The following is a 27,806-nucleotide window of genomic DNA, read 5'->3' as shown; positions in this document are numbered from 1 at the left end:
ATCGCTTAGTCGAGCCTGAATAGCATGTGTAAGAGTTTGTCCATGTTGATCCTGTTGTACTAAACTGATGCAATATTGTGACAGTACTGACAGAATAAATCGTTGAAAACTGCTCATTTCCTTGTCGTCTTTGTAGATTAAAGGTGTTACTATTGTGCGAAATAACTGCTTAAGCCAGCCGTGTTAGTTTTGCGTTTCTAGCATATTTTACATGCGTTTGGTAAGTAAGCTTATAAATAACCACATTCACATCATTCAATGCATTGCACAGTTGCATGCTGCATTATTAATATAGGTAACCCTAGATACAGACTTTAAGGTACATATTTCGAGGTGCATAACAGACACAAAATTTGTGTCATAACAAACACCAAATTGGTGTCGATGACCTGACATGCATGCATTCTTTTGTGATGGTCTTTCAATTTGTGCCGAGTGTCCTTGGCAGACTTGACTATGCTTCAGTGGTCATGAAAGGATTCAATAGATAACCTCTGCCCCACTAATCCCCAGCTATTGTCTGAAATTGCACCTCGGAAGATATATTATAACAACTCAGTCCCTCAAATGATAGTCATATAACGACCAAAAGATAAATGACTGACTATCATTGAGGACTGAGTTCGCAGATCTAAGGTAACCCAGGCAAACCTTAGTTAACACATTTGCTAGTCAGCCAAATTCACCGACAATGTCAATGCATTTTTACATAGAAATTTAAAACAAGTGCCCGAAGAAAGAAACCTACATAAATATGTTTTCTATACTTCACTTGACCCAAATATGTGATTTTTTTTTTTTTTTAGTCACCCGCACATGGAATTTTAGAGGGATTTGGATAGCAGTTCCATTAAAAAAAAGCTGCTATCATAATGAGACTTAAGAGAGAGATTGCGGAGAGGCGTTCACTGCAAACGCCATACGGGTTACGGATTTCTGCATTTTGCGGTAGAACGTCATAGTCCCGTTCACATCCAAACTAGCCTCCTACACAGATAGTTTGTGTCGGTCCTAACGCTCGTCGTTCCTAGTATGTTCGTGATAGCCGCATAGAGTCTGACCCAAGACTACGTAAGCGCAATTGCAATCATGATGGCGCTATGCTGAGACAAATAATCTAAAGGTAATAGGAAGCACCCATTGATTCACCTTGGGTGCATCGAACCAGAGAAGATTATCTTCTTTCATCGAACTACTTTCGTCGGTATTGATATGCAAATGGCCATGCGTTTTGAGTTGGGCCGGTAATGCGTTACATGTTTTCGCGAGATGAAAATTGCATGTTTTTTCGTTTAGATATGAATATCTTTCACATATTATACCTAACATAAATAAAAGTATACATTTTCTGGCTGCAAATGAACCCATGAATCCAAAAATGCACTTAAATATGACATAGGGTGTAACACTAAGGAGGTATGAAACTGAAAATACCAAATATTTTAGGGAAAAAGGTAAAATTTTACAAATTAAAAAAAAAGTTAGCTTCACCCCATATTTAAAAGTTCCATATTTGAATTCCTCTCAGTCAGAGCTTTAAATACATATATAACATCATAGGGTTCAATAAGATTAAAATGATTTTGCGCCAGCCTCTTTCAAGGCATATTTTCTCATTGACTTCAATGTGTAACCCGAACGGAAAATATAATATGCAAAATTGCTTCTCAAAGCAAATTAAATTACCTGGAATATGATTGTATGGTGTTATAGTATGCAGTTTAAAGTGAATTGTAAAAATGTGAAAAAAGAAATGGACCTCTTGCATCATATGACCCCTGGGGGTCACTTTTATTAAATTTGCTCCTCCTGATCCTCCTCCTCCTGATCCTCCTCCACCCCGCACATTATGCTAATTAGATGCAAATTATTCAAATGTTAATAACTTTGTACAACTTTTTTAAGGTTTACTGTATTGGTCTCATCACAAGCTTTAATTTGACACCAAATTTAACTACATATGCTGCATATTAACTGAGAAAAGTAAAAGATAAACCCTAAAATGTCGCGCGCATGTAACATCTCCACCTATTTACTGGCCCAACTCAAAACGCATGGCCAAATACGACTGGCTGTATCTATAATGCTCTAAGCATTCAGTCCAGATTAGCGATATTTGAGTTTTGCGGGCTATTGGAAAATGAGTATAGGCCTATGTTCACACATGTATGCTATTTGTCTAAATAATCTAAACAGAGTTTGGTGTTGGATGCCTAGGAAGTCTTGGTGTATATTATTAGAATAACAAGAAACAAACTCCATTATCATATAAATAATACACTGTTTACTTTCTAAAGCAAAATGAAAATAGATAATCTAATATGCCTAATTACTACCCAGCAAACACAAATATATTACAGAAAACGTTAAATGTCGGGTTAAAGGTTATGTGAGGGTCAAGGGCATTAAAAGTTTTAATAACATTCAAAAAAACCTTTGTTCTAAACTTGCTGATAAACGTTCTAACACAATAGACACTTAAATATGTTTGCTAAATGATATTTTACTATAGCATTTTGAATTTTGGCTTGAAATGTTGTTGTATTATTTTTCAGTATAACACGAAGTTTTCATGATTTTATATAAACATACATCGATATGTTATCAAAAGCGTTTTAACTAAAACCAAAAACACATGCATTATCATGTTTTAAAAACATTTTGGAGCTTGCTGAATAGTATCCATAAGCAAAGCACTTTGACAGCTGTTTAATGCACAACGAAAAAGCAAGGCGAAAAATAGCGTTACCGAACTTCTGTTCCCCGTCCCAAACAGACAATTATACGCATTTATGCCGTAACACGACACAATCTTGCCTAAAACGCCTCTTAGCAAGCTGATTTTTGGACGGCATTTTCCACACACAAATGAATAGGCAATCTACCCGTTCGAATTCGCGTCGAAAAAAATCGAAATTTGTTCACTTCTTCTTGTCTACACGAGATCAAATTTTAACCCTCTTTTTTGTAGCTCTTGGTAGCTATTTATGTGACTGCGTTTGGTGAGGCGATGGGGTGGGTGTAAGTATCTTTTGCACTGGAAGGGCCAGGTGACCCTCTCTGGCTTTGTGAAGTATTGACAAACGGTCGATTTTCCTTCTATCCTGTAGACTGCTCATGTGTAAGTTCTTCATAAGTTCGGTGACACTCGTTTTTCTACTGTAATCATTTTTTATGAAACGGACTGCTCGACGCTGGATCGCTTCAATTTGATAAATGAGATCTTGATTATGAGGATCCCAAACAGCGGAGCAGTATTCAATGGTGGGTCTGACTAGCGTATTGAAAGCTGTGAGTTTGGTTTCTTCATTACATGATCTGAGATTTCTCTTGATGAACCCGAGTGCCCTATTACCCTTAGCTGATATTTGGTTTATGTGGTTTTTCCATTTGAGATCTTTTGTTATTTCAACTCCCAAGTATGTATGCGAACTAGTTTCTTGCAGTGGTGAATCACCAAGCTTGTATTTGTGAGTGAAAATGTGCTTTGTAGCATGTGTAATTTTGAGAACCTGACATTTATCTGGATGGAATCTCATCTGCCAGGTTTTCTCCCATTTTGATAAAGAATCCAAATCCTCTATATATAAGCATCTATATCATTCATGATTTCTTTATAGATGACACAATCGTCTGCAAATAGACGAACTTGAGACGATATATTTTCAGGGAGGTCATTAATAAACAAAAGAAATAAAAGGGGCCTAAGACCGTCCCTTGGGGAACACCTGATCGAACAGGGACCCAGCCTGAATGATCGCCACCCACAACGACACTTTGATGTCTTTGGGTAAGGAAATTTGTAATCCAACGGTGGGTGTTATTTTTGATACCAAAGTGATCTAATTTGAGCAAAAGGCGATTTTGAGGCCTGACGTCAAACGCCTTTTGCAAAATCCATGATGATGACATCGGTTTGTTTACGATTGTCAAGAGATTGAGCGAAATCATGGATTGTCTGGATTAATTGGGTGTTGCAAGAGTGTTTGGACCTAAAGCCATGTTGGCTATCTGTAAGAATGTTGTATTTTTCCAGGTGTGACATGATGTTTGAGTGGAGTATGTGTTCAAATACCTTACAACTCACGGATGTTAGCGAGACGTGTCTATAATTTAATGCCTTGGTCCGCTCCCCTTTTTTGAAAATTGGGGATATATTTGCCTGACGCCAACTCTCAGGTAAATTACCAGAGGCAAGTGATTTTCTGAAAATGATGGTTAGGGCTGGTGCTATCTCAGATGCATATTCCTGCAGGATACGGGATGGAATACCATCAGGGCCGTTCACTTGGATATCAATTTCAGGCATGTTTGGGAAACTAGGTGAGTTAATGTGAGGTAAATGGTCCATGTTCTCATGTGTGAAAACTGACTCAAATTGCGTACATAGCAATTCTGCTTTTTCTTTATTGTTTGTAACCAGAATGTTGCTTTCATCTTTCAAGGCTGGTATGCCAGTACTATCATTTCTGAGACTTTTGATGAAAGACCAGAATTTTTTATTCCCCTGTATGCAAACTCCACGGATATATTTTCTATAAACTTGTCTTGTTTCCTTGGAAACCTCTCTTCGGAGGGAGCGGAACCTATCCCAGTCGTCAGGATTTTCAGTTTTATTTGCATGATTGTATGCTCTTTGTTTTTGTTTCAGTCTACGCTTGATCCTACCATTTATCCATGGAGAGATCTTACTACCAGACACAAACTTGGATGGGATGTTTTTATCCATCGTTTCATTTATTGAATCACAAAAATCGGACCATAACTGATCAACGGTTTGTTGATCCACATCCATGCTTTCAAAATCCTGACTGAGCTGGGTCAAATCACTTTTGATCTGATCTTGATTTGCCTTGTGGTACAGGAAGACCTTTCTAGGTCTACTTTTGTTGACCTTGGGTTTTATATTTATGGTCACAGACGGAATACCGTCATGGTCACTGATACCAGGCACAACTGTATTCTTTTCTACAAGGGTGCTGTTCTTAGTAAAAAAGAGGTCCAGGATGTTCTCCCTTCTTGTGGGTTTGGTCACAATTTGTTCCAAACCATAATCATTTGCTATGTTTATCAACTGCCGGCAGAGCCCGGGTTTGGGGCAGAGTGGTAAAGTTGACTGAGTAGCCCAATTTACTCCGGCCAGATTAAAATCACCTGCAAGCCAAATGTTTGGTGATTTTGACATATCAATTTTGGATAGGGAGGAATTAAGTTGATCCAGAATATCTCCCTTAGAGCTAGGGTGTCTATAAAATGCACCTACCAAGACAGCCTTACTGCCAACCAGCTCCAGTTGAATCCAAACAATCTCGGCATCCGCATCCAAATCAAGCCTATGAGCAGCAATAAGGTCAGACTTATAGGCAATAAAGACACCTCCATGACCTTCTGGGCCAACGTCCCCTTGCCTGTCTTTCCTAACAACGGTGTAGTTAGGAGGAACAATTTCAGCATTACTTATGCTGTCTTAAAGCCATGATTCGGTGCCGATAACCAAGTCAGGTTGGTGGTTATCGAGACAAACTGCAAGTTCGGGCAGTTTTGCCCTTAAACTTTGAAAGTTTATGACCATGACCTTTAATTGGTGACGAGTATTGTTGGTTTTGTGGGTTTTATTTTTGGGTTTTGTCTTTTTCCTCCAGTATGCGTACTGTTTTGGTTAGTTTTATTAAGAGTTTTGGAGAGGATTGAGCCATAGGAGACAACAATTCCTCAGTTTCACTGAGTGATGCAAGGGTACTAAAGCTATTAGATAACAGCAACGTTGAACGTGTGGAAAAGAATGAACTTGTAAAACATGAAAATATGTGCGTTTGAGCGCCCTCGGCGAATTAGCATATATTTATTTTCTTCACGTTACGTCATAATGAATGACTTGGGGTGTGCCTTGGGCGTGTTAGGGTTTAGTAGTCACTTCAGGTTGGTAGCACCACGCAGCACACACGCTTTTCAATATCCGGTTCCGTCTCAACTTCAGTGGCATCGCGTTGGTGTTAGGCCTATATGAATATGACGGCCGCAACGAAAGAAGACATTCAAGAGTTACTGAATCAGTTCAAAAGTAGCCAAGCAGAGCTAAAAAGTTCGTTTACAGAGTCACTACAGTCAGCAAAAGAGGAATTTTGGCAAGAAAATAAGAAAACAGCGGAGTGTTTTGAAAAGAAGTTGGCGACGGCCGCTGAGACAAAGTGGAAAAGAGAAGGAAATAAACGGCAGTCTGAGTTTAACCAGTTAAGTTTTCGTTCCGTTTCTGTAGTACTTAAAATGATTAAATTTATTAGAAGGATAATTCAGTTATCATTATGTTTAATAAGAAATGGTTGGCAGCAGCTTTTCTGGTCAGTTTGGAATGGGTCCAATGGACCGTGTCACAGTGGACCGTGTAATATCAATAGGTCTGTTCTGTGTGCAAGGTTAACAATAGCAAAAGGGCAGTGATACGCGTGGCTCATCTTTTATAGAAATTTTGTTCAATTGGTATGAGCTAATATGTCTGAGTAAAAAGAAAATCATCCAGCGTGGAAATGTATTGAATTATCTCAATTGGTTGATTGGCGCGAAATGTGCGATTTGGCGCGTATATGATCTGATATGAATTGTCTCTAATAAGTGTTACGTGTGATTTACTTGGAACATAGATCTGTTGACGACCTAATAACCAAGGCCATTGATGACCCGGTAGATGGTAAGGTGCACCTACTTAAAGCGAGAGATACCATCGGCACAAGACAGAAGTTTATAAGACTGGCTGACATCAGCGAGCATGGGTGGGCGACCGTGTCAGAGTATGAAACCAACGAGTTGGCAGCTGATGAGGATGATCACAAAAGAATCCAACGGGCGAATATCGGCGGGAAGAAAGATCAAGCAAAAGCAAGCTAGCAAGCAAGCGGCAAAAAAAGTTCAAAAAAGATGGCGGCGCTTCCGTGGGTGGTGGTTGTGGTATGCCTGGTTCTTCTAGTCAGCTTTTTCGTGCAGGAGGGTCCTTCACTGGGCCCATCAGCAGGCAAGGCAAAGGCAGTTGCTACTTCTGTGGGAAGTTCGGCCACTGGAGAAAGTTGTCCAGCCAGACGGCAGCAGTTCAGTACAAACCAGCCGCAAAATGCAGGAGGCATCTAAAGTAAATAGAGCTAAAGTTAAGTATGATAATTCATGTAGCGTAGATGGATGTGTCTGTGTTTCAGATGATATAGTATTTGATTATGCAGATTATGAGAGAAGGAAGGTAATATTGCGATCAAGGTTTCAGGTAGGCTAAAAAGCCACGCCCAGTTTTGGCGGGAAATTGGGGCCCCACAGTTTATAATGGAAACTATTGAAACGGATACGTAATTCCTTTTTATGACGAGCCTCCGATGCAATCATCCAAGAATAACAGATCTGCGTATAATAATCACGAATTTGTGTCTGAGGCCATATCTGAGCTGGTAAAATTGGGGTCTGTAGAAATTTGTCAATCTCCCCCACACGTTATTAATCCACTCACTGTTTCTATTCAGCCAAACGGAAAAAAGAGGCTAATTCTTGACCTGAGGATGGTAAACAAGTTCATTCGCAAGCAATCTGTTAAGTTTGTGGATATGAGAACAGCACTGCTGTTTCTTAAGAAAGGTGGTTTCATGTTCAAATTTGACTTGAAGTCCGGGTATCATCATATAGAGATTCACCCTATGCATAGAAAATTCTTGGGATTCTCATGGAATCTCAATGGTAAAATGCGTTATTTTAGATTTTCTTGCCTGGCATTTGGTTTGAGTTCGGCTCCATTTATTTTTACTAAAATAGTTCGACCGTTGGTAAAGAAGTGGAGAAGCGAAGGCAAGGCAATTGTAGTATTTCTAGATGATGGTCTAGGTTTTGGTGGGTCTTTAGATAAAGCAAAAGAGGCTAGTGATAGTATTAAAGCCGATCTGATAAAATCTGGATTTGTGCCGAATATCCAGAAGTCGATTTGGAGCCCAACAATAACATTAGAGTGGTTGGGATATGATATTGATCTAGAATCGGGTGCATTTGGGGTCACCGGAAGAAGAGTTCAAGACATCCATCAAAGTACTACCACTATTCTTAACTACAAAGACAATAGTGGGAATTTAAATGTGAAGGCTAGACTTCTGGCCAGTGTGGAGGGAAAAATTGTTTCCACTAGCCTGGCAGTTGGAAATATAGCAAGATTAATGACGAAATCTTTACATGTCTGTGTAGAAGGTAAAGAAAACTGGGAATCCTTTGTTTGTGTGTCGGAAGAAGCCATTAATGAATTAGAGTTTTGGCGGGAAAATATTCGTACTCTCAATTGTGCAAAAGTAGAACCGAAAACAGCAGCATCTAAAATAGTATATTCAGATGCAAGTAGCACTGGCTACGGTGGGTATGTAGTAGATATGTCGGATGATATTGCTAGTGCTCATGGGCAATGGAATCAAGTTGATGCAAGACGAAGCTCGGCATGGAGAGAGCTTAAGGCCGTAGAAATGGTCATGGCTTCATTTGTCAAGAAGCTTGGGAATCATGTTGTGAAATGGTTTACGGATAACCAAAGTGTTGCAGCGATAGCAACAAAAGGCAGTATGAAAATTGAATTACAAGAAATTGCTTTGAACATTTTCAGAATTTGTGTCCAAGATAATATATCTTTAGAAGTGGAATGGGTCCCTAGATCAGACAATGAAAGAGCTGATTATATAAGTCGCATTATTGATGCTGATGATTGGGCTATCTCAGACTATATATTTGAGACATTGGACAAAAGATGGGGTCCTCATACAATAGATAGATTTGCCAGTTTTTACAATGCAAAGTTGCCAAGATTCGATTCGAGGTTTTGGAACCCTGGTTGTGAGAATATAGACGCATTTACTGTGGATTGGTCTAATGAAAATAACTGGTTAGTGCCACCTATCCACCTCATTCCGAGAGTCCTATTTCACATGATGCGTTCGGGGCAGCAGGAACTCTTATTTGCCCTCAGTGGTATTCGCCCCTTTTGGCGATATTGTTCCCAGATGGACAGACTCCTATAGTTGGAGTGGTGGATATACAGGAATTACAGTATTTTCCTGGTATGTTTGTAAATGGCAGATACAATAACGAGCAGTTCGTTAAACAAATAGCCAGAAGTGCTATTCTGGCGGTAAGAGTCCAGTTTTAATCGAATCGTTGAGCAAAATCGGTTGGATTTGTAATCCTAATATTTTGATATTTTAAGAGAAACATATTCTGTAAATTGAGTATGCCATGATATTGGTAATGAATTTTCAGATTTTAGAGGAAATACAAAGAACTTTATATAAACGAAATGCAACAAATATCAAAGCTTGCAACGAAGATAGTTACATGCTAATATAGCAGGAATCTATGAAGTTTGATTTGGTACTCGATGCGTGAAGGACAGCATTGACAAGAAGTGAAAATTAGTAAGTAGGTAGAGTAATCAGACAGTGTTGGAAACATTAGTAGGCCTAAATACATTTGATCTGCGGAATTCTTAAAATTGTTTTCATTTCATTTGCAGGTTATCTTCCAGAGTGGTATATGGTCAGATGCAGGATCTGAAGAGCATGATGAACTGAACAAATTAGCATCAGAATTGCCTGGTGTGACATTAAACTCTAGAGCCGATTCAACTATAAAGCAATATGGGGGAGCATTTTGCAATTGGTGCGCATGGGCTGACAGATTTGGAAAGTCAAAAATTCCAGCGGATCCCTATTATTGTTAAGAATGCTGCTGAGGGTTTGAAACGTAAATTAGCATCTCCTACCGTTAAAAAGGAGCCTATAACAGCAGAAATTCTGGTTAAAGTATATGATTACTATTGTGCAGATTTATCCATCAAGAATTTGCTTACTATTAGAACTGTAACAATGTGCTTGATAGCTTATGCAGGGTTTCTCCGTTTTGATGAACTTTCTGAGATAAAAAGAGAGCATGTAACATTTGAGTTATCACATATGTCAATTCTGATTCCTTCTAGCAAGACGGACATTTATAGGCAAGGTAAATCAGTTATTATAGCACGTCTGACATCAAGAGTTTGTCCTGTTCGTATGTTACAGAAGTATTTAGAGTTAGCTCAGGTCCAAGATTCATGTTCATTCATTTTCAGGAGTTTGTCTGCCACAAAAATGGGTTGCAAATTGCGCAAGGATAACCGACTAATGTCAGATACTAGAGTGCGTGAAGTCATTTTGGATGCGCTCAAGCCAATAGTTGGCGACACATCAAAATTTGGTGTTCATAGCCTGCGTTCAGGGGGTGCCACAGAGGCAGCTAATGCGGGGGTGCCTGAAAGGTTATTTAAGAGGCACAGCAGATGGAGGTCTGATTCAGCCAAAGATGGCTATGTCAAGGAAAGTTTATCAAAATTGCTTTCAGTTTCCCAATCGTTGGGATTGTAGATTTCCCTGACTTTTACTTCATTGAGCTCACGATTCGCTGTGGCCGGTGCAAATAAATACCAACACAACGCATAAGCTTATGTATTAAAAAGTGTTTTATTGGCGGGCATTGGTGTCGTTCTTTGGGAGTATAGTGGAGAAATGAAAATATGTGCGTTTGAGCGCCTCGGCGAATTAGCATATATTTATTTTCTTCACGTTACGTCATAATGAATGACTTGGGTGTGCGCCGGGGCGTGTTAGGGTTTGGTAGTCACTTCAGGTTGGTAGCACCACGCAGCACACACGCTTTTTCAAAAATTTTTGTTAAATCCAAAAATTTTTAATGTGTATTTTAAATGTTTTGCCTCTGTCGGTTATCCAGGGTGGGTATTTGACCGATTGTTCGGGGAGGAAAGAATTCAATCATCAGGTTGACATGAGGTAGAAAGCCAGGGGTCATCGACGTTCTCAATTTTTCTCCAAAAATAATAATCAGGAGTTTTTCAAGAGTTTTCAGTAGCCCGCTCCTACATGATTGTTTTCTTTTAGGCTTTAGGCTTCCCCATTGTATTAGTCTAGGATCCCACTGCATTGTTTGTATAAGTAGAATAAGAAAAAAGATTCACAATTATTATAATAATTGTGCCTGCTCTCATTGAGCTCACGATTAGCTGTGGCGGTGCAAATAAATACCAACACAACGCAAGCTTATGTATTAAAAAGTGTTTTATTGGCGGGCATTGGTGTCGTTCTTTGGGAGTATAGTGGAGAATCGGCATACCACACTGACAGCAAATCCAACTGGCATTGCTGTTTTCTAAGGCTTTATAAACGGGCAAGGTCATGTGCATGCAATCAGCATGATACCAGCAGTCACAATTGTCACATTGTACTGCGTAACTACTCCAGTCACATTCAAGATTACATAATGGACATGGAAAGGCAGGACCGGGGTTTAACTCCGTGTCACCTGCCTGTATGATACATAGCATGCATAGGTAAAGTAGTGTGAGTTTCTTTGAGTTTTTGGCATTACATATTGGTTTTAGGAGACAACTTCTGCTACACAAACCAGTTAACATGTTATCAGCAGGGTAATAATGGTAGTTAAATGATGTAATTAACATAACCGGATAGGCACTATAACTGTAGTTTGCATCTGTGTTTACATTACCACATAATATACAATCACTGTATGAGTTCAGAATGAGTTCAGCTTCAGGGCATAAATATGGTGATGACAAATCAACATCAGCAGATCCGTGCATGTAATCATCAACTTCAATTGTAGAATCTGCAGATGGAGTATTTACAACTGCTATGCAAATAAAGACAAGGAACATACTCACAGTAGACTGCTGCTTCATGGTGAAAACAAAACCATGCAGCGTAGAGGGTCACCCAACACCTACCAGTGCTACTCAACACAACACCCAGCCCCAATCGCGCAAGGTTAGCACTCCATCGTGGACTCCATGTTGGCTGAACTCGATGATAAAACTAATCCAAAATACGTGAAAGGTTAGACTCCAAATAGTCCGAAAATCCATAAGGAGATATATTTTGCAGTCCTCGTGGGGAAAAGGTGAAATTATTCCTCAGGATGGTGAAGTTACGAAGCGATATCGATGGTCAGATGGACGAAGTTGAAAAACATGTCCTCGCCTCGCACATGCGCTCAATCGAATCCAGAGTCAGAGAGGTTGCTGACACGCTCGATTGGACGTCTCACGCTATGCGCTCGGTTCATCGCGCTACGCGCTCGCTAAGTCTGTGAGGGCCACAGACTGCGGCTTGCTCAAGAAGTCTAGCCAAGAATTTGCTCACCATTTATAGCTTCACATTCTAGGCTAGAGACCATTGCATTCAAAATCTAGTCGGATTCTGCTTCTGCTTCTGCTTCTGCTGGAATACTCCTCAACGCTACAATTGTAACCAGGCGAGGAGGAAGTTGTGTGCAATGCGATAAAGATGTTATGCTTGTAGACTTTGATAGTGGTTCAGGACCTCTTGCTTAAATGACTTGGTTTCTTCAATGGTTACTATGTTTTGTGGGATAATGTTCCAATCCTTGATTGTGTTTGGGAAAATCGAGTTGACCCAACAGTCCTTTTTCCCAGATGGTCTTTGGTAGGCTTTGTTGTTGTTCTTTCGTGTGAGGCGTTTCACCGGCTGCAAATACTTTTGCTCTGGGATGGCCGAGTGTGACTCTGTTGACCTTCCTACGAAGCTCAAGTTTATCCCATCCAAGGGATGTCAACATGCTGGAAGGACTACTGTATCTACTGTAGTCTCTCTTCACGAATCTTGCCGCCCGTCTTTGTACTGATTCAATCTTTTTGATCAGCTCTCCGTTGTTTGTGTCCCATACTGTAGAGGAATATTCTAGTAGTGGTTTGCTGAAGCATGACACCGTGTAAAGCAATGGAAGTTCAGAAGTAAGTTTACACAGCCGATCACGACAGGCGATTGCAGCAAAAATGTTGCTAAAATTACACTTCAGCAAAATTTTAGACTGTCCAAAATAGGCAAATCTTGCTCAAAAGATACAGTTGACTCATCGAAATAACTTTCATCCAATTCTCAAAATTAACAGAATAAATAACCTCCGGTGTAAAAAATTGCACCGCTGTCCGACCGAAAAACGATACCAACGCACTCTAGCATCGAATGCATAACTATCGTGTGCAAATTCGAAGCTAGAGTTCTCGAGTAAACTGCGGCTAAATAGTCTTAGAAGTTCAAGTTGGAGAATAATAACTATGTAAAAACGTATGTATGCATTTATTTTACAATTTGTAGGTATGCCAGGCAAACCTTAATTACCGTAACACATTTGTTAATCAACCAAATTCACCTAGACAGGCCGCGACAAATCGTCTGTCCGATAGCCCTGGGCAATCACATTTTTTGTCGGGCAATTAAAACTCTGAAGAGCTGTGCCCGATCGGGCAAGTCTGAATTTAAACCAATTAAAGCTTGATGATTTAAAATAGAATATTTCTGTCCAACTTGGCGTGTTCACAGAAGTAAAAAACAGTCAAAACAAAGTAGAAAACTGTATAATGCACCAAAGATTCACAGAGGATGATAATAGTTTGTTTGTCCTCCACCGCACTTAACTGACTCTCAATGCAGGTCACATTTATCAACCTTTTAACCTTTTGTGCAAGCGCCCTATAAAATGTTAGTTTATAGTTTTCACTGTCAGATATGTTCACTTTTAATTTTGTGCCATACAAGGTAAAACACAGGAAACCACTATTTAATTCCAGTGCTTATACCACCAATAGGTGTCACACAGCGGTCCTGACTGATCTCAGTCGATATCTACATCTACATCTAAAGAAATACTGGACAGGACCAATTGGTATCGACGTCCAGATTCTGGTGGCATCACAAATGTCTAAAAACAACTCGACTGAGGGTGCATAATCCAAGGGTGCGCATGAAGTACTTGACTCCTCGTCTTTCATCAAAAGACACATGTTTGGAATTTTGAAATTGGCATTCCATCATTCAATATGACCTCACTTGTGCATAAAAATACTCTTTGGATTCAAATTCTCAGACAGTGTTGGTATAACAAAGGTGTTGATTAAATGCCAAGACCCATTTAATTGAATAATTACTTTTGAAGGCAATGTCTAAAGCCAAATAGAAAGAGGAACTTACTTTTTAAAAGTGTTTATAAAGGGAAATCCAGGGTTTTAGCTAGCCCAAGTTGAGTGCCAGTAATTGTACTATGATCCAATTATTACAGCGCTGGCTCGGGGCACAAAATTTATAGTGAACCCCAGTGATCAGGGAATAAGCTCCGGGGTATTATCCCCATTTTTTTTTGCTCTTTTTATGATGAAAAATAATTTGTTCCAAAAAAGGAAAGAAAAATGTAACTGTAGCTACATGTACAACCCTTGCTGGGAAATCCCTAATGTAATTCACTTTATACTTTGATAAAATAATAACAATAATAATAACATTATTGTAAATATTGTATCTTTAATACAGTTCAGTGCAGGATTTTGAGGCAATGGCAGAACAAGACTTGTCATCCAAAGTGGATGACCTGAAGGTCACAGAGAATGCAGCTGAAGCAGTCAATGATGATGATGATGATCAGGTCGTTGACCCATGGAATGTAGTCACCAAGTCTGACAAAGGTGTTGATTATGACAAACTCATCAGTAAGTATTAAACTCTAAAAATCTACTGCACATAGTGTGAGGTTTACCGGATATAAAGATGACTTTTAAAATCCTAACACCAGTAAATACCACAGGTAACTACCCTAGTGCATGCATGCATCTCACATGATGCCATGACGCAATCAACCTAAGTCCTCTATACACACAGAATTTGCTGGCTGGGACAACAAAACCCCCATGGCTACTGGCTATGAGATGTCTAAGGTTGGATCCTGGGGTACTAAGTGACTTATTTGTTCATCTTCTCTTCTTTTTTGTTTCTTCTTTAACTTCTGATAGCAAAAAACCATTGTCAGTGTAAGGGTTAAAAAAGTTAATTCCATAGGGGCCCTACTAAAGATTAATTTATATTTTTTAAGTTGGTAAGTACTACTGATAAATTTGTGACCATTTTTGCATTTTTCTCAAAAAATAATAACACACTGGTAACAAAAGTTATGTGTATTATAGGGGCGAGGAATCCAGTTGCTACACTAGCGGTACATTAATTATGATAAGAAAAGAGGTACCGCTAGAATGTACCTCGTTTCTTAACATATATATATAATGAACCACTTGTCTTGAATCACTGAAATTTCAGTGGCAAAGTATTTGGATTCCATTCCTGTAATATACATAACTTTTGTTGCCAGTGTGTAGTTATTTTTTGAGAAAAATGCAAAATTATTCACAAAATTTATCAGGGGGTGTAGTACCACCTTAAAGACAACTGTCATAATGTTAATGTCATTGGTCACATGAAAGTGATCTTTTTTTTATTTTTTTTATCCACGAAGTCCATGAAAGGTATTACCACTGTAGTTTCTTATCATAAACATAATAAGGAAACCAGTTTGTATATGAAAGGGAGTATGTATTTGTGGAGGATGGATTCCAAAAATATATAAATTTATAGCATCCTAAATATCTAACTGTAATTAAACTATAATTCATGTATTTTATGTGAAATTTGATATTTTGTAACATTTACTGATTTTGTTCATATTTTGTTCTCTTCTACAGAGCGATTTGGCAGCACCAAGATTGATCAAGCACTTCTTGACCGATTCGAGAAAGTTACCGGTAAACCACCACATCATCTCCTCAAAAGAGGTATATTTTTCTCTCAAAGGTATGTACTCAAATGATGAAAGTAAAGAACCTCTAAACACATAACAGAATAATTTATTATTGTATATTTACCAATCGAAATCTATTAAAATCTATTGTAAGAGCTAATGTCATTAAATATTGAGTTTCTTTTGCCCCTGTCTCCCCAAACACACAAATGCATGCACGAACAAACACATTCTAAAAAAAAATATTGTGATGAAAACTTGCAAGAGCTTTTGATCAAGACGAAGGGTGAAATTAAGCGGGCGACGGGTGTCATTCCACGCCCGTGAATCCTGTAATGATATGGCTTGATGAGGGTAAAAATCAATGGAACCAGGCAGTGTTTTTAATCCCAAAGTGAGTTTTAGCGGTAGTCATTCTAGATTTTTTTTCTGAATATTTGTAATTTTCCTAAAATCATGAAAAAAAGTCCTAGTAAGAACAAATTGAATCATGGTTCCAGCTAAATTCAAGTAAACCAGGACTCAACCTTTTTGTCCTGGTAGCAAAACTGTTGATATCACCTAAGCACCGGAGGAAAACACGATCACGGTTTTGGCGGCCGCAATTTGCGTTTTTTGGGTGCAATTGCGTTTTTAAAAAAATATTAAAAAATTTTTTTTTATAGACCCTAACTTGATTGTTATTCAAGGTTGGAACCAAAGAAAAACTGCTATTTAAAAAAAACAAAAAAAAAACAACTACAAGTTCTGAGGTTTTTATTCAAAAAAACAACCTTGAATAACAAGAAGTTTAAGGTCTATTGCAAAACCGTGGTGCGTTTTTTGGCTTCACAAATCGCATTTTTCTCCGGTGCTTAATATCACCCTTGAGCAAGACTCCAGGTGCAATTTGCATACATGTTGTGAAACCTTTATTATTCTTGCTTTCCTTGCAGGGACATGCATCAGATTTTGAATCGCTATGAAGCCAAGAAGCCTTTCTTCCTCTATACAGGCAGAGGACCTTCTTCTGGATCTATGCATATGGGTCACCTCATACCTTTTATGTTCACAAAGTAAGTGATTTCTTGACTAACAGATTGTCAGTTTGATAATAATAAGTAAGCACTTATGACCTTCTGAACCTGTTGAGTGAGTTCTGCAACTCGTGCTCCCCCTGAACACTACCTGCGGTTCTAACATTGCATCTGATTGGTCAATTACATTATATCTTCACTTTAATCACCAATCAGAAAGGAGCTTTGCAAATAATTCACCCCAATTTTTTTGTGTGGTGAAATTATTCTAACAATGTTGCTGATTGGTCCAATTGATAATGGAAACTTCTTTTTGGCCAATCAGCAGGTAGTTCTCATGGGGTTAACTAAGGTATTGAGAGTGTTGACTGGATCATTTGAAGAATTAGGAATTTTATCTGTAAGTTTTGTAACATACAGGGCTGAGAGAGGAATGTCCCATAAGGACTAATCTTACTACAGTGGGAATTCCAATTGAATGGAACACAGCTTTCAACAGCTGTATTCGGTCCAACTGTACTCCTGTGATCTGTGATCGTATTTCGCGTATTTCAAAATACAACACAAACGCACGACCTTGGATACAATACTAACCAATCACAAGTGCATTGGATTCACTTCCACGTTACCCACGCACAGTCGCATCATCACGTATCATCACTCAGTGTACGCCAAAAATCGTCACATGATGTCAGGCTGTGTTCATTCAATTGGAATTTCCAATGTAGTCAACCAAGTTTAAACTTGAAGAAATTCAAAACGGGAACTAAAGCAATACAATTTTGTATTTGTATGCAATTATGTCAAATAGAAATGTTATATTTAAATGATTGTACACAGTAATTCTTAACAGAATCAATTACCTCATCGATATATTACCGTATATCTGTATTCTCTAGGTGGTTACAAGAGATATTTGACGTACCCTTGGTCATCCAGCTCACCGATGATGAGAAATTTCTGTGGAAGGATTTGAAAGCGGAGCAAGCCTTAAAATTGTCGTATGAGAATGCAAAAGATATCATCGCATTAGGGTTCGATAAGGACAAGACTTTTATCTTTTCAGACATGGAGTATATAGGGTGAGTGGATTGACATGATTGAAGACCTTTATCAGGTCTGTTGCTTAATTATTACTCATGCAGACCTCAAAATGCTTTTTTCCAGAGCTTCTTTTTACAAATATTTCCCCTGTAATATAACATTCAGGATTTTGGGGGCTACGCTAAGCACGCATATTTCCCATTCATTTTGAGCCACAAATCGTTGTTGGGCAGGAAAAACCTCCTGTGTGCTTTTGGCCCTTGAACATGTTTAAAACATAATTGCCAACAGGTTACATAGGAGGTTTTGCTTTAAACATGTTCAGGGGCCAATGACACAGGAAGTTTTTCCTCCCCAACGACTAAATAGTTTCCTTTCAGGTGTTATTAAAAATTGCCCCGTAATTAAACTTTCAAGGGTTATTTTGGGGTTTGCTGCCCTTAGCCCATTCTATTTTGAGCCCTGCACTCATGAAGATTTTCATGTTATGACCAGATGAAAAAGTTCAGTTTGTCTCGCTAAATGGGAATTTACATCTGCCAAAAGTAATCGGCAGGTCATGTTTCATTTCTTAAGACCAGTGATAACAATGTTTTAAGAAAGACTGATGTCATTTAACAACACTGTCAAAAGAATCCTGAACACAAAAACAATTGTGATTAGGAGATCTTTTGATATATTTTGTATTCAGATACCACTGAACATCACAGAATTATTGTAGACGTTACAAAAATAGCCAGTAGTTAGCCTTGCTAGCAAGAAACTGGTATTTCCCAGGATTTTGTTAGATTTTATGATATTTTGCTCCAGATTTCAGAATTTTTTCCAATCCATCTCTGTACAATAGTGTAGGAAATTGTAATTTTCAAGATTTTTATCAATTATTTCCAGCTATTTTACGATTTTTTAATCAAGTGCAATCACACCGCTGTCTAGGCCTGAAAATGATATTTTTTGTCAAACAATTCCTGGATGAAAAACAATAACATTTTCATGCCATTTCTTTCATTTGACAATTTGTTTGCATTTTATTTCCTATAGGTCATGTCCTGCATTTTACAGAAATATGATCAAAGTGCAGAAATGTGTAACATTCAACCAGGTTAAAGGTATCTTTGGGTTTGGAGATAGTGATTGTATAGGTGAGTCTCATGATTTGTTTGTATCATTTGGTGATTAAGTTGATGCTCTTCCGTTTTGGGTGTTCTTTACCAGTTAAAGACCCATTCAATGAAGTGTAAAAAAATTAAAATTATTTATAAGTTACTTAATTTTAAGTGAAGGATAAGTCATTCATATTGTCATTTGGTATTTTTGAAATGAAAAAATTAGCAAAAAACGAAGAAAACAGCAGTATTGACAAAGTTGAAGAGGAAGCCCCATTCAAATACATGCAGCTAATTTATATATGGTCAGTATGTAAATCACAGATTCATGTAAATGTCTTATTTTGTCATAAATACAGGGCTTTTGGCCGAACCACTAGCAGGCTATGTTAGCACATTTATGACAACGACAAATATACCAAAATCTAAATTTTGATGATTTTTACGATCATCCAAATGAGCAAATCACTATTACCGTACTGACCCCCGTTTTTGGGTGAACATTTTTCAAAATTGGGGGTGGGACTATACTCAAATTTCAAAAAAATTTTTATTTTTTTTAAGTTATTTATTTTTTCGGCTTTGGAGTGTCCCTGGACCCAAAACTAAATGCTAGGATAAAAAAAAATGTAGGCCTATGTGTTTTGAATAAATTTGTACTCGTGTCACACTGTATTAAGGGATGGGGTATGAACATTTGGACAGTATTTATTGTGGGACATTAGAGCACATCAGACATCTAATTGAATATATGAATACAAAAGCCACCTAAGTCCATACTTTGGCCAAATTGAGTTAAGGCGATATAATACCCCGATTTTCATCAGTACCCCTCTTCTTTTTTTTCTTGCAAATTTATTAAGTACATATATATGTTTATCACCTCATGTCCTGAACTTATAAAATATATCTACATATAAAGTGAATTTCAACAATTTTAGTAAGTCATTTTAGCCCTATATATTTTTTTGTTTACTGTAACCTAGTAACTCAGATCTGTGTTTCATAACAAACCATAATTTATTCTTTTGAAAATGTTCAAGTAGGGTACATGAATAGAATACATTAAATCCTTTGTTATACTCTCTATAGAAAATCTATAGTGGTGCATGCAAAATACCTACCATGATATAACACTGAATAAATTAAATAAACACTTATACAATGGATGCAAAGTCATTAGTTGTTAGGAGAAGAAAAGGCTATTAGGTCACCGTATGTCAGGTTATAGGTCAATTGGTTCAGGTCAAATTTAAGCATCAATTTTGAATACACATGTGAGAGTCTGTGATATCATATGAGGCATAATTTTGATATTCTGTCTTTAACTGGATATATATCGAGAAGTGCATGGTGGATATACTAATATACCTTGGGATGTAAATGGTGAGTACAATTTAGAATGCCTAGTTGAGACGGATTTCACAAATAAATATAAAATAGTTTCCAAAATCACAAAACTTAAGCTTACGGAAAACTACCCAATATGGTTGTATAGGTGACAAGAAATACAATTTTTTCATCATTGCTGTAGTATGGTTGTTGTAACCTGTTACCTATGGCTTAATTAAGTTTCAGTGCAATAATGTCGCAAGTTAAAAATGCAAAATATAGCTCAACATTGAAAATAGAAGCATTTTAACCAGTTCCTTTTTTGATAGTTGTGGAGCACCAAGTTCATGAAGTCATAAAAGAAATCAGGAACCACTTATTCCCATTTTACATATCAACTTTATTTCCCTAATGTGTTAGCAACACATATCCAAAATGTTAACGAAATCCGTTGATAGTAAGCTTTCCAAAATGAAGTGAATTTAAATCATCAATGATGTACCTCCTTTTGGCTTCTATCTGTAAAAGCATGTAAGCTACATTGATACCGATACCACCAATAAAACGAGAAGATTTGCCCCTTCATTTTGCATACCACTTTGTCCAATTTTTTTTGTAATTTCTTCACAAAATGCAAAAAATGCAAAAAAAATCAATGGGTGTAGTACCCCCTTAAGCATGGGAAATTGTTGCTATACATATGCCTGTCATATGTATGAAAGAACAACTCAAATTCATTCTCTGTGTCTATTAAGCATGTGAAAAATAGCATGTATGAAAGAATCACCCAATTCCATGATTTGAGTCTTGTAACACATTGATTGAAATCCATTATGTATAAAAGTCCACTTGTAACACATTCATTGCTAGAGAGTGACTTTTGAACAAAAAATGGGTTTAATAAAGGAAAGTGTGTGGTTTATAATAATAATAATAATAATTAACAACATTTTTAAAGCGCAAAATACAAAGGTTTCTAAGCGCTAGCTACAACTTACACTACAACTTACACTACTACAAAATGACATGAACATGATAAGCAATAAATACAGAGTCAATTAATTGAACAAGAAAGTTTTGAGCTTGGTCTTGAATTGATCAATGGAGACAGCGGAACGGATAGTGAAAGGGATATTGTTCCAGAGGAAGGGGGCCGCCACTGCAAAGGCCCGGTCGCCATAGGAAGATGTTTTGACAAGCGGTCCGGGTTTTAAAGCGAGCTGGTGAGCGGAACGGAGAGATCTGTTAGTGGATAATGATATGAGGTTGCAGATGTAGTTGGGTGCATGTCCATTAAGAGCTTTGTATGTTAGCAGCAGGATCTTGAAATGGATTCTTTTCTCAACAGTCAACCAATGAAGTTCGTCTAAAATAGGAGAGATATGTTCATAGCGCTTAGTACCTGTAATGAGACGGGCAGCAGAATTTTGAATTCTCTGAAGTGATGACAGGAGGTTGTCGGGTAAACCATACAAAAGAGAGTTGTTGCAGTCCAAATGAGATGTAACAAAAGCGTGGACGAGGCGCTCAGTAGATTGACGATCTAAATACTTGCGAATGCGGCCGATCTTATAAATACCAAACGAGGCTTTCCGGCATATATTGCGAACATGGTCTTTTAACAGCAATGTATCGTCAAGCAAAACACCCAAATCTTTCGCAGAAATTGATGGAAATATATCGGAACCTCCAATGTTGACAGTCGGAAACATGGAATACGTCGGAAGTTGGAATGGAAATGAATGATTTCAGTTTTTGAGTCATTTAACATGAGTTTGTTTTGGATTGCCCATGGCAGAATGCTTATCAACATTATACATACCTGTGTGCTTTATTTTGTATTATCTTACTAGTGGTAATCTCATTCTAACATTGTTGTCTTTGTATATGATTCAAAAAACCACCTAAGTCCAAAATTTAAAATGAACCCCACGAAGTCCCTGAAATGCTAATCGTCATACCTAATACAGGTTAATCCACTCATTTGCACGTAAAACTTACCATATTGACCAGGTAAATCTAACTGAAGGAATTAAAATGATACACAGGTTTTTCTCTCAAAATCACTTCCTATGGACTTAGGTGGCTTTTGTATTCATGTATTCAATTGCATTCTGAATACAACGAATGTCCTTCTGATATCAAATAATTTTGATTTTTTTTAAATTCGCAATGTAATACACATTTTATGGCAAATGATAACAGTACTCGAAGTAAGCTTTATAAATCTGATGATTTATACTTAAAGTGTATGTAGGTAGGATGAAAAGCTGACGATCAATTGAAAATTTTGACTTTTCGTATTGAAGATATGAATTTTTTTCCCAAAACACCAAAAAATTAGGTCTTTTGGGGAAAAAATCCATATCTTCAATATGAAAGGTCAACATTTTCAATTGATCGTCGGCTTTTCCTCCCAGCTACATACACTTTAAGAATATATCATTAGATTTATAAAATTTACTTAGAGGACTGGTATATATCAAAAATGTGAAAAATATCAAATTTTAATAATTTGTCATAAAATTTGTATTATATCGTGAATTTCAAAAGCGTGAAAATTATTTGATATCAGAAAGACATATTTCGTATTCAGAATGCAATTCGATATGTCTGATGTGCTCTCATGTCCCACAATAAATACTGTCGAAACGCTCATTCCAGATCCCTTAATGATTTCAAAATGCATGCAAATTCAATGCATTTTGAAATCATTAATAGAGTATGACATAAGTACAAATTTATTCAAAACACACAGGCTTACAATTTTTTTTTTAAATCAACCATGAACGATCCTAGCATTTAGCTCTAGGTCCAGGTTTTTGTTTTTTTAATTTCTGAAATTTTTCTAAAATTTGGGGGTGGGACTTTACTCGAAGGTGGGACTATACTCGCGTCAGTACGGTAGTATTATTGTATTGTTATTCACATGATTTGTTTGAAAATATTCAAATGCTAGTAGTTGTAAGTTGATTGCTGCTTTCATTCTTTTGATTTCAGGTAAAATCAGCTTCCCTTCTATCCAGGCATCACCTTCATTTAGTAATTCATTTCCTCATATATTTGGTGACAGGAAAGATATACCTTGCCTTATTCCCTGTGCAATAGATCAGGTGAGTGCATAGTGATATTTTATTTCTAAGATAAAAGTATGTGTATCAATATATTGGTTCGCCTTAAGTTTGGTAGTGATGTAGATGCATATTTCGCTGGTCGCTGTATCAAATTGCGTATGTAATATTAATCTCACAGAGCACACATGCACATGTACAAGGGCAGTTTGTTGACAGGCTTGCAGTGCAAACACAAAAAAGGATCGTCTTCACTGAACTCGAGGTGAACCAAAGAATACCTACCTACTTATACCTACCTACCAGACGGCATCATGCATTTCTGCATCTGGTGCCTAACGGAGGAGACCAAATAGACCGGTTCTTGGTAGCAACTTCTGCCTCCTTCAGACCAGGTCCTTGTGGAGGACATATTTCAAGTAGCTCCTAAAATGTCCAGGCTTTGATTCAGAGGCATACCATTTGGGGGCAGGGGAGGGTGGCAACCTGGCTCAAAATACTGAGACAAAGGCTGTAAATAACTGGGGAAAATTACACCACAATAAAATTGACAAAAAGTTGTAATTGCTATTATTACTTAATTCTTGTTGCTAGTTGCTATTATTCATTGTATTGCAATGGGAATATGGTCATAGCTAGTTAGTAACGAGAAGAGATAAATTTGGAAAAGAAATTTTGTGGCAGTACCCACCCACCCCCACCTCATTGTTTAGATTCTTGACCGCCTTGGGCGAGAAAATTTGGATCAACAATTAACAAGTTTTAGTCGGGATGATTTGGGATTTGGAAATTGTGTCCCTCCCCCAGCTCAGAAACTTGTCCCGATATGCCCTGGTTTGATTTCCGCAAGCAGGATTCTAGTACAGTTTCCATAGGATCCAGTTTTCATGCATCCTTACCAGATTTATGCTTCAATGGAGCCTTCATGTATATGGATGTTTGATCAAATTGCTGAACAGGACAACGCCTGTCTTTGGGTGACATGAATTCTTATATCACATCTACAAGCCACTGACATTATCCATATTGTTTGTGTTACAGGACCCCTACTTTAGAATGACAAGAGATGTAGCCCCAAGACTAGGTTATCCCAAGCCAGCTCTACTTCATTCAACCTTCTTTCCAGCGCTTCAAGGAGCACAGACCAAAATGAGTGCCAGTGACGCTAACTCATCTATATTCCTCACAGACACACCCAAACAGGTCAAAACTAAGGTGAGAAATATAAATTTGAGGGAAAAATTATAAAGATTCTGTTGAAATTAACCTAATTCTGTAATTTTATCGGAAAGTATGTGGATGCTTTGATTATGCATGGTATTCTGCAAGGTCGTAAGCCTTTTTGTTAATTTTGCACCTTCAAACATACAGTCTCAAAATGTCTTAATAATAGGAAAATTGTCTGTGATTGCTTTCCTCCAACCAGCACCAGATGAATCTAACCATTCAAGGGGAGTTTGATTAACAGTGACATCAGATGCAAACTACTGTTTTTAATTCTGTCTTTGATTATCAATTGTGTTTTGCATTCAATTACTATGCACAAACAGTCAAACACTTTATCACCATCAATGTTGACTGATAAAGTTCACCAAACCTCAGAAAAATTTAAAGTTTTTAATAATTTCTAGTTGGAAAAATGGAAATGAAAGTGTATGTTCCTAACATGACACAATCTGGTCCATGGGGCCAAAGACGGCAAATTTGAAACTGAGATAAAGGTAAAAATATGGAGTAAAAGAACAATAAAATACATAAGAAAATAGACATCAAAAAACTTCACAACTTTAGAACCAAGTATGCTAGATCTTTGGTGTTTTCAGTAAATGATAGCCTATTGTATGTATAATGAAATAGTTACAGTAACTCAATTGTCAAAAATGCCTCATTTGGCCCCTGTGGACCAGATCGTGTCACATATATAATGAATCTGCAAGTTCATCTTAGGGAACTAGTTATAATTAATTGCTTTGAATATAATTCGTCACTGGGCGGGAAATATGTACTTTTTGCCCTTGAACATGGATGAAGCAAACCATTCAATATAAGTCAACACCTACATCTTACAAGGCTTTATCCATTTTCAAGGGCTAAAAGTAAATATGAGGTGTTTCCTGCATGTACTTTTGGCCCTTGAATATGGATGAAGCAACCTCTTCAATATAAAGTATACACCTACAAGGCTTTATCCGTGGTCAAGGGCCAAAAGTACACATGAGGTTTTACCTGCCCAGTGACATATTATAATCTTGACAAATTTGACAATTATCAATAAAGTCGCTTATAATTTTTAAAAATTGCATCCCGGTTTACTAATTGTCATCAACAAAGAACTCGCTAGTTGCATGGTAAGATATTTCGGTATCTTTTATTGCTGTAACAATGATTGTAATTGTTGGTGGTGTTGTTGAAATTATCCCACTTCTTGCCTATTTCTTGCAGATCAACAAGTATGCCTTCTCAGGTGGTGGTACCAGTGTTGAGGAGCACAGAGAGAAAGGGGGAAACTGTGATATAGACATTGCTTATCAATATCTCACATTCTTCTTAGAAGATGACGAAAGACTACAACAAATTAGAGAGGTAAGCTATGGGATAGATGTGGTTTAGGAGCCAACTCATCAGAGGGAGTATGGATTTTGACTAGCACAGATAGAAATCAGGGCTTGACCTCAACTTTTTTTGGCACTAGCCCGGCAGAAATTTTACAAGCCCGACTTTTTGAAGGAAATAAAGTTACAATAAATGCGAAAAAGAAGACGATAGACAATAGTCTAGTAATTTTAATACGGGTAGCATGTAACAATTTAGATGTGAGCCCTGCTTGTGATTTGTTCTTCATTAACATTGACGTATATTTCTTTTTGAAATTAGGGGAATGGGGTTTGAAAACATTTCTTGAAGTATAGTGGATCCAGCACCTTTTGGCGACAAATTAAGTTTATGGTACAAATACGCGTGAAAATGTTTGCCACATTGAAGCTAATTATTGTGAAGGGGCCTTTGGTGCAAAAGTGGAACAAATTCGCACGAAGAGAGCAAAAATTGGCATTTTTTAGGCTAAATGGCCAAATATGAGCGTCAGAATTCCCCACGCCATGTCGGGCGTATTCTTATAGAAAGTTACACGCCCGACACCAAAAGTACACACTATTGGCGTGCGGGCGTGTGTAAAAGTCGAGCCCTGATAGAAATATTACAATTGTGACCAGGATGTTTGAACTGTGTCCTTAAGATCATGGGTTCTAGAAATTGCTACAGTAAAATTTCATTTAAATGAACACAGGTGCTAACAGCTGTACACGATCCAACCGCGATCGTATGTCAAAATACAAATACAACGTGGCAATCGTCACACTGTTTACAGGTGTGTACATTCCAATGAAATTTTTTCTATAGGTTGATTAAGCAGTGAAGACCAATGTTGAAAATGTGACATTGACAAAAAAGATTATTTCATATCTATCTCCTCCAAATCAACAAGTATACCTCCAAACAAGTTTACCTTTTCAGATAGTTTAGGAAGAAAATTTAGGGAGTATTTTTCCATTGCAAAAAATGCTGTGGTTTGCCTTGTCAACTGTGATTTTCACACAAATCATTGGCTTTCTTCAGGGCTTTGTTGTTGTTCTTGATATTTTGCTCTTGTTGTACATCATTGCCGCAGCGAAAAATGGCCATTTTGTCAAAACATTACTTATCAAGTTGCTACAATTTTCATTCAATGGGTAAATTCTGAATATTTCAAATTGTTTTACACAGGCAAAGTGTCAAACTGCAGCTAACAAAATTCTTCACATTTATCAATTTGAATGTTTGAACAATTATTTTTAGCCAGGGGTACTCAAGTTTGGGTAGGGGTGTGCCGCTGAGAATTTGAAAGTGGAGCCATCAATCTACCAATTTTACTAGAAATTTCGATATACCAAATGTCAAAATTTTCAGCTAAATTTGAACACAAATGGTTTTAGTTTTAAACTTTTCCCAAAAAAATTTGAGAACATTTGCAAAAAAAGGACCCATCCAAAATTGACCCAGAAAAGGGAGTCATCGATATACCAAAAGGCCGAAAATGCTACCCATGCATATGTTTGGGACACGTTCCCGTAAGGTTATTTGTACCGAGTACCCCTTTGGGTTTTAAGGTGTTTATTGTATACCATACCATGTACTACCAGCAGGTGCGAGTTTCTTATATATTTTGTTTTATTTATTTTTTATCAACAGGAATACAGCAGTGGCAAGATGTTGACAGGTGAATTAAAGAAAGAGCTGATAGGGATTCTACAGAAGTTGGTTGCTGACCACCAGGAAAAGAGAAAAACTGTCACAGATGAATTACTCAAAGAATTCATGACACCTAGGAAACTGAAATGGGGTGGAAAAGATTCATGAAAGAACTAGGATGTTTTGCTTGAAAAGGACATTTGTTTTTCTTTTTTTCTTTTTGATCAAATTTTATCATACCATACTCATATACAGAGCAGGTGAAAATGACAATTTCCCTTTTGAAAAGGTAAATTTACAAGCTCTTAAGGGCTGGGGTATGAGCGTTTGGACAGTATTTATTTTGGGACATTAGAGCACAT

The 27,806-nt window shown here is 37.5% G+C and overlaps 2 protein-coding genes across 2 annotated transcripts; both read left to right on the top strand.

Moving 5' to 3' along the window:
• Positions 1–68: 68 nt before the first annotated feature.
• Positions 69–27,806, top strand: LOC140147564 (tryptophan--tRNA ligase, cytoplasmic-like). The gene is made up of 10 exons (XM_072169348.1): positions 69–220; positions 14,394–14,569; positions 15,593–15,701; positions 16,584–16,703; positions 17,564–17,746; positions 18,750–18,850; positions 23,147–23,259; positions 24,259–24,432; positions 25,660–25,800; positions 27,445–27,806. The coding sequence occupies exons 2-10, from the start codon at positions 14,416–14,418 to the stop codon at positions 27,610–27,612; spliced, it is 1,263 nt and encodes a 420-aa protein (XP_072025449.1). The 5' UTR covers positions 69–220; positions 14,394–14,415; the 3' UTR covers positions 27,613–27,806.
• On the top strand, positions 9,639–10,400 carry LOC140160757 (integrase/recombinase xerD homolog). The gene has a single exon (XM_072184060.1). The coding sequence runs from the start codon at positions 9,639–9,641 to the stop codon at positions 10,398–10,400; it is 762 nt and encodes a 253-aa protein (XP_072040161.1).

The sequence above is a fragment of the Amphiura filiformis genome, chromosome 1 (genome assembly GCF_039555335.1).
Source record: "Amphiura filiformis chromosome 1, Afil_fr2py, whole genome shotgun sequence".
Classification (NCBI taxonomy): domain Eukaryota; kingdom Metazoa; phylum Echinodermata; class Ophiuroidea; order Amphilepidida; family Amphiuridae; genus Amphiura; species Amphiura filiformis.
Note: the sequence above shows the minus strand (reverse complement) of the source record. Positions and strands in the feature narration are given on the sequence as shown.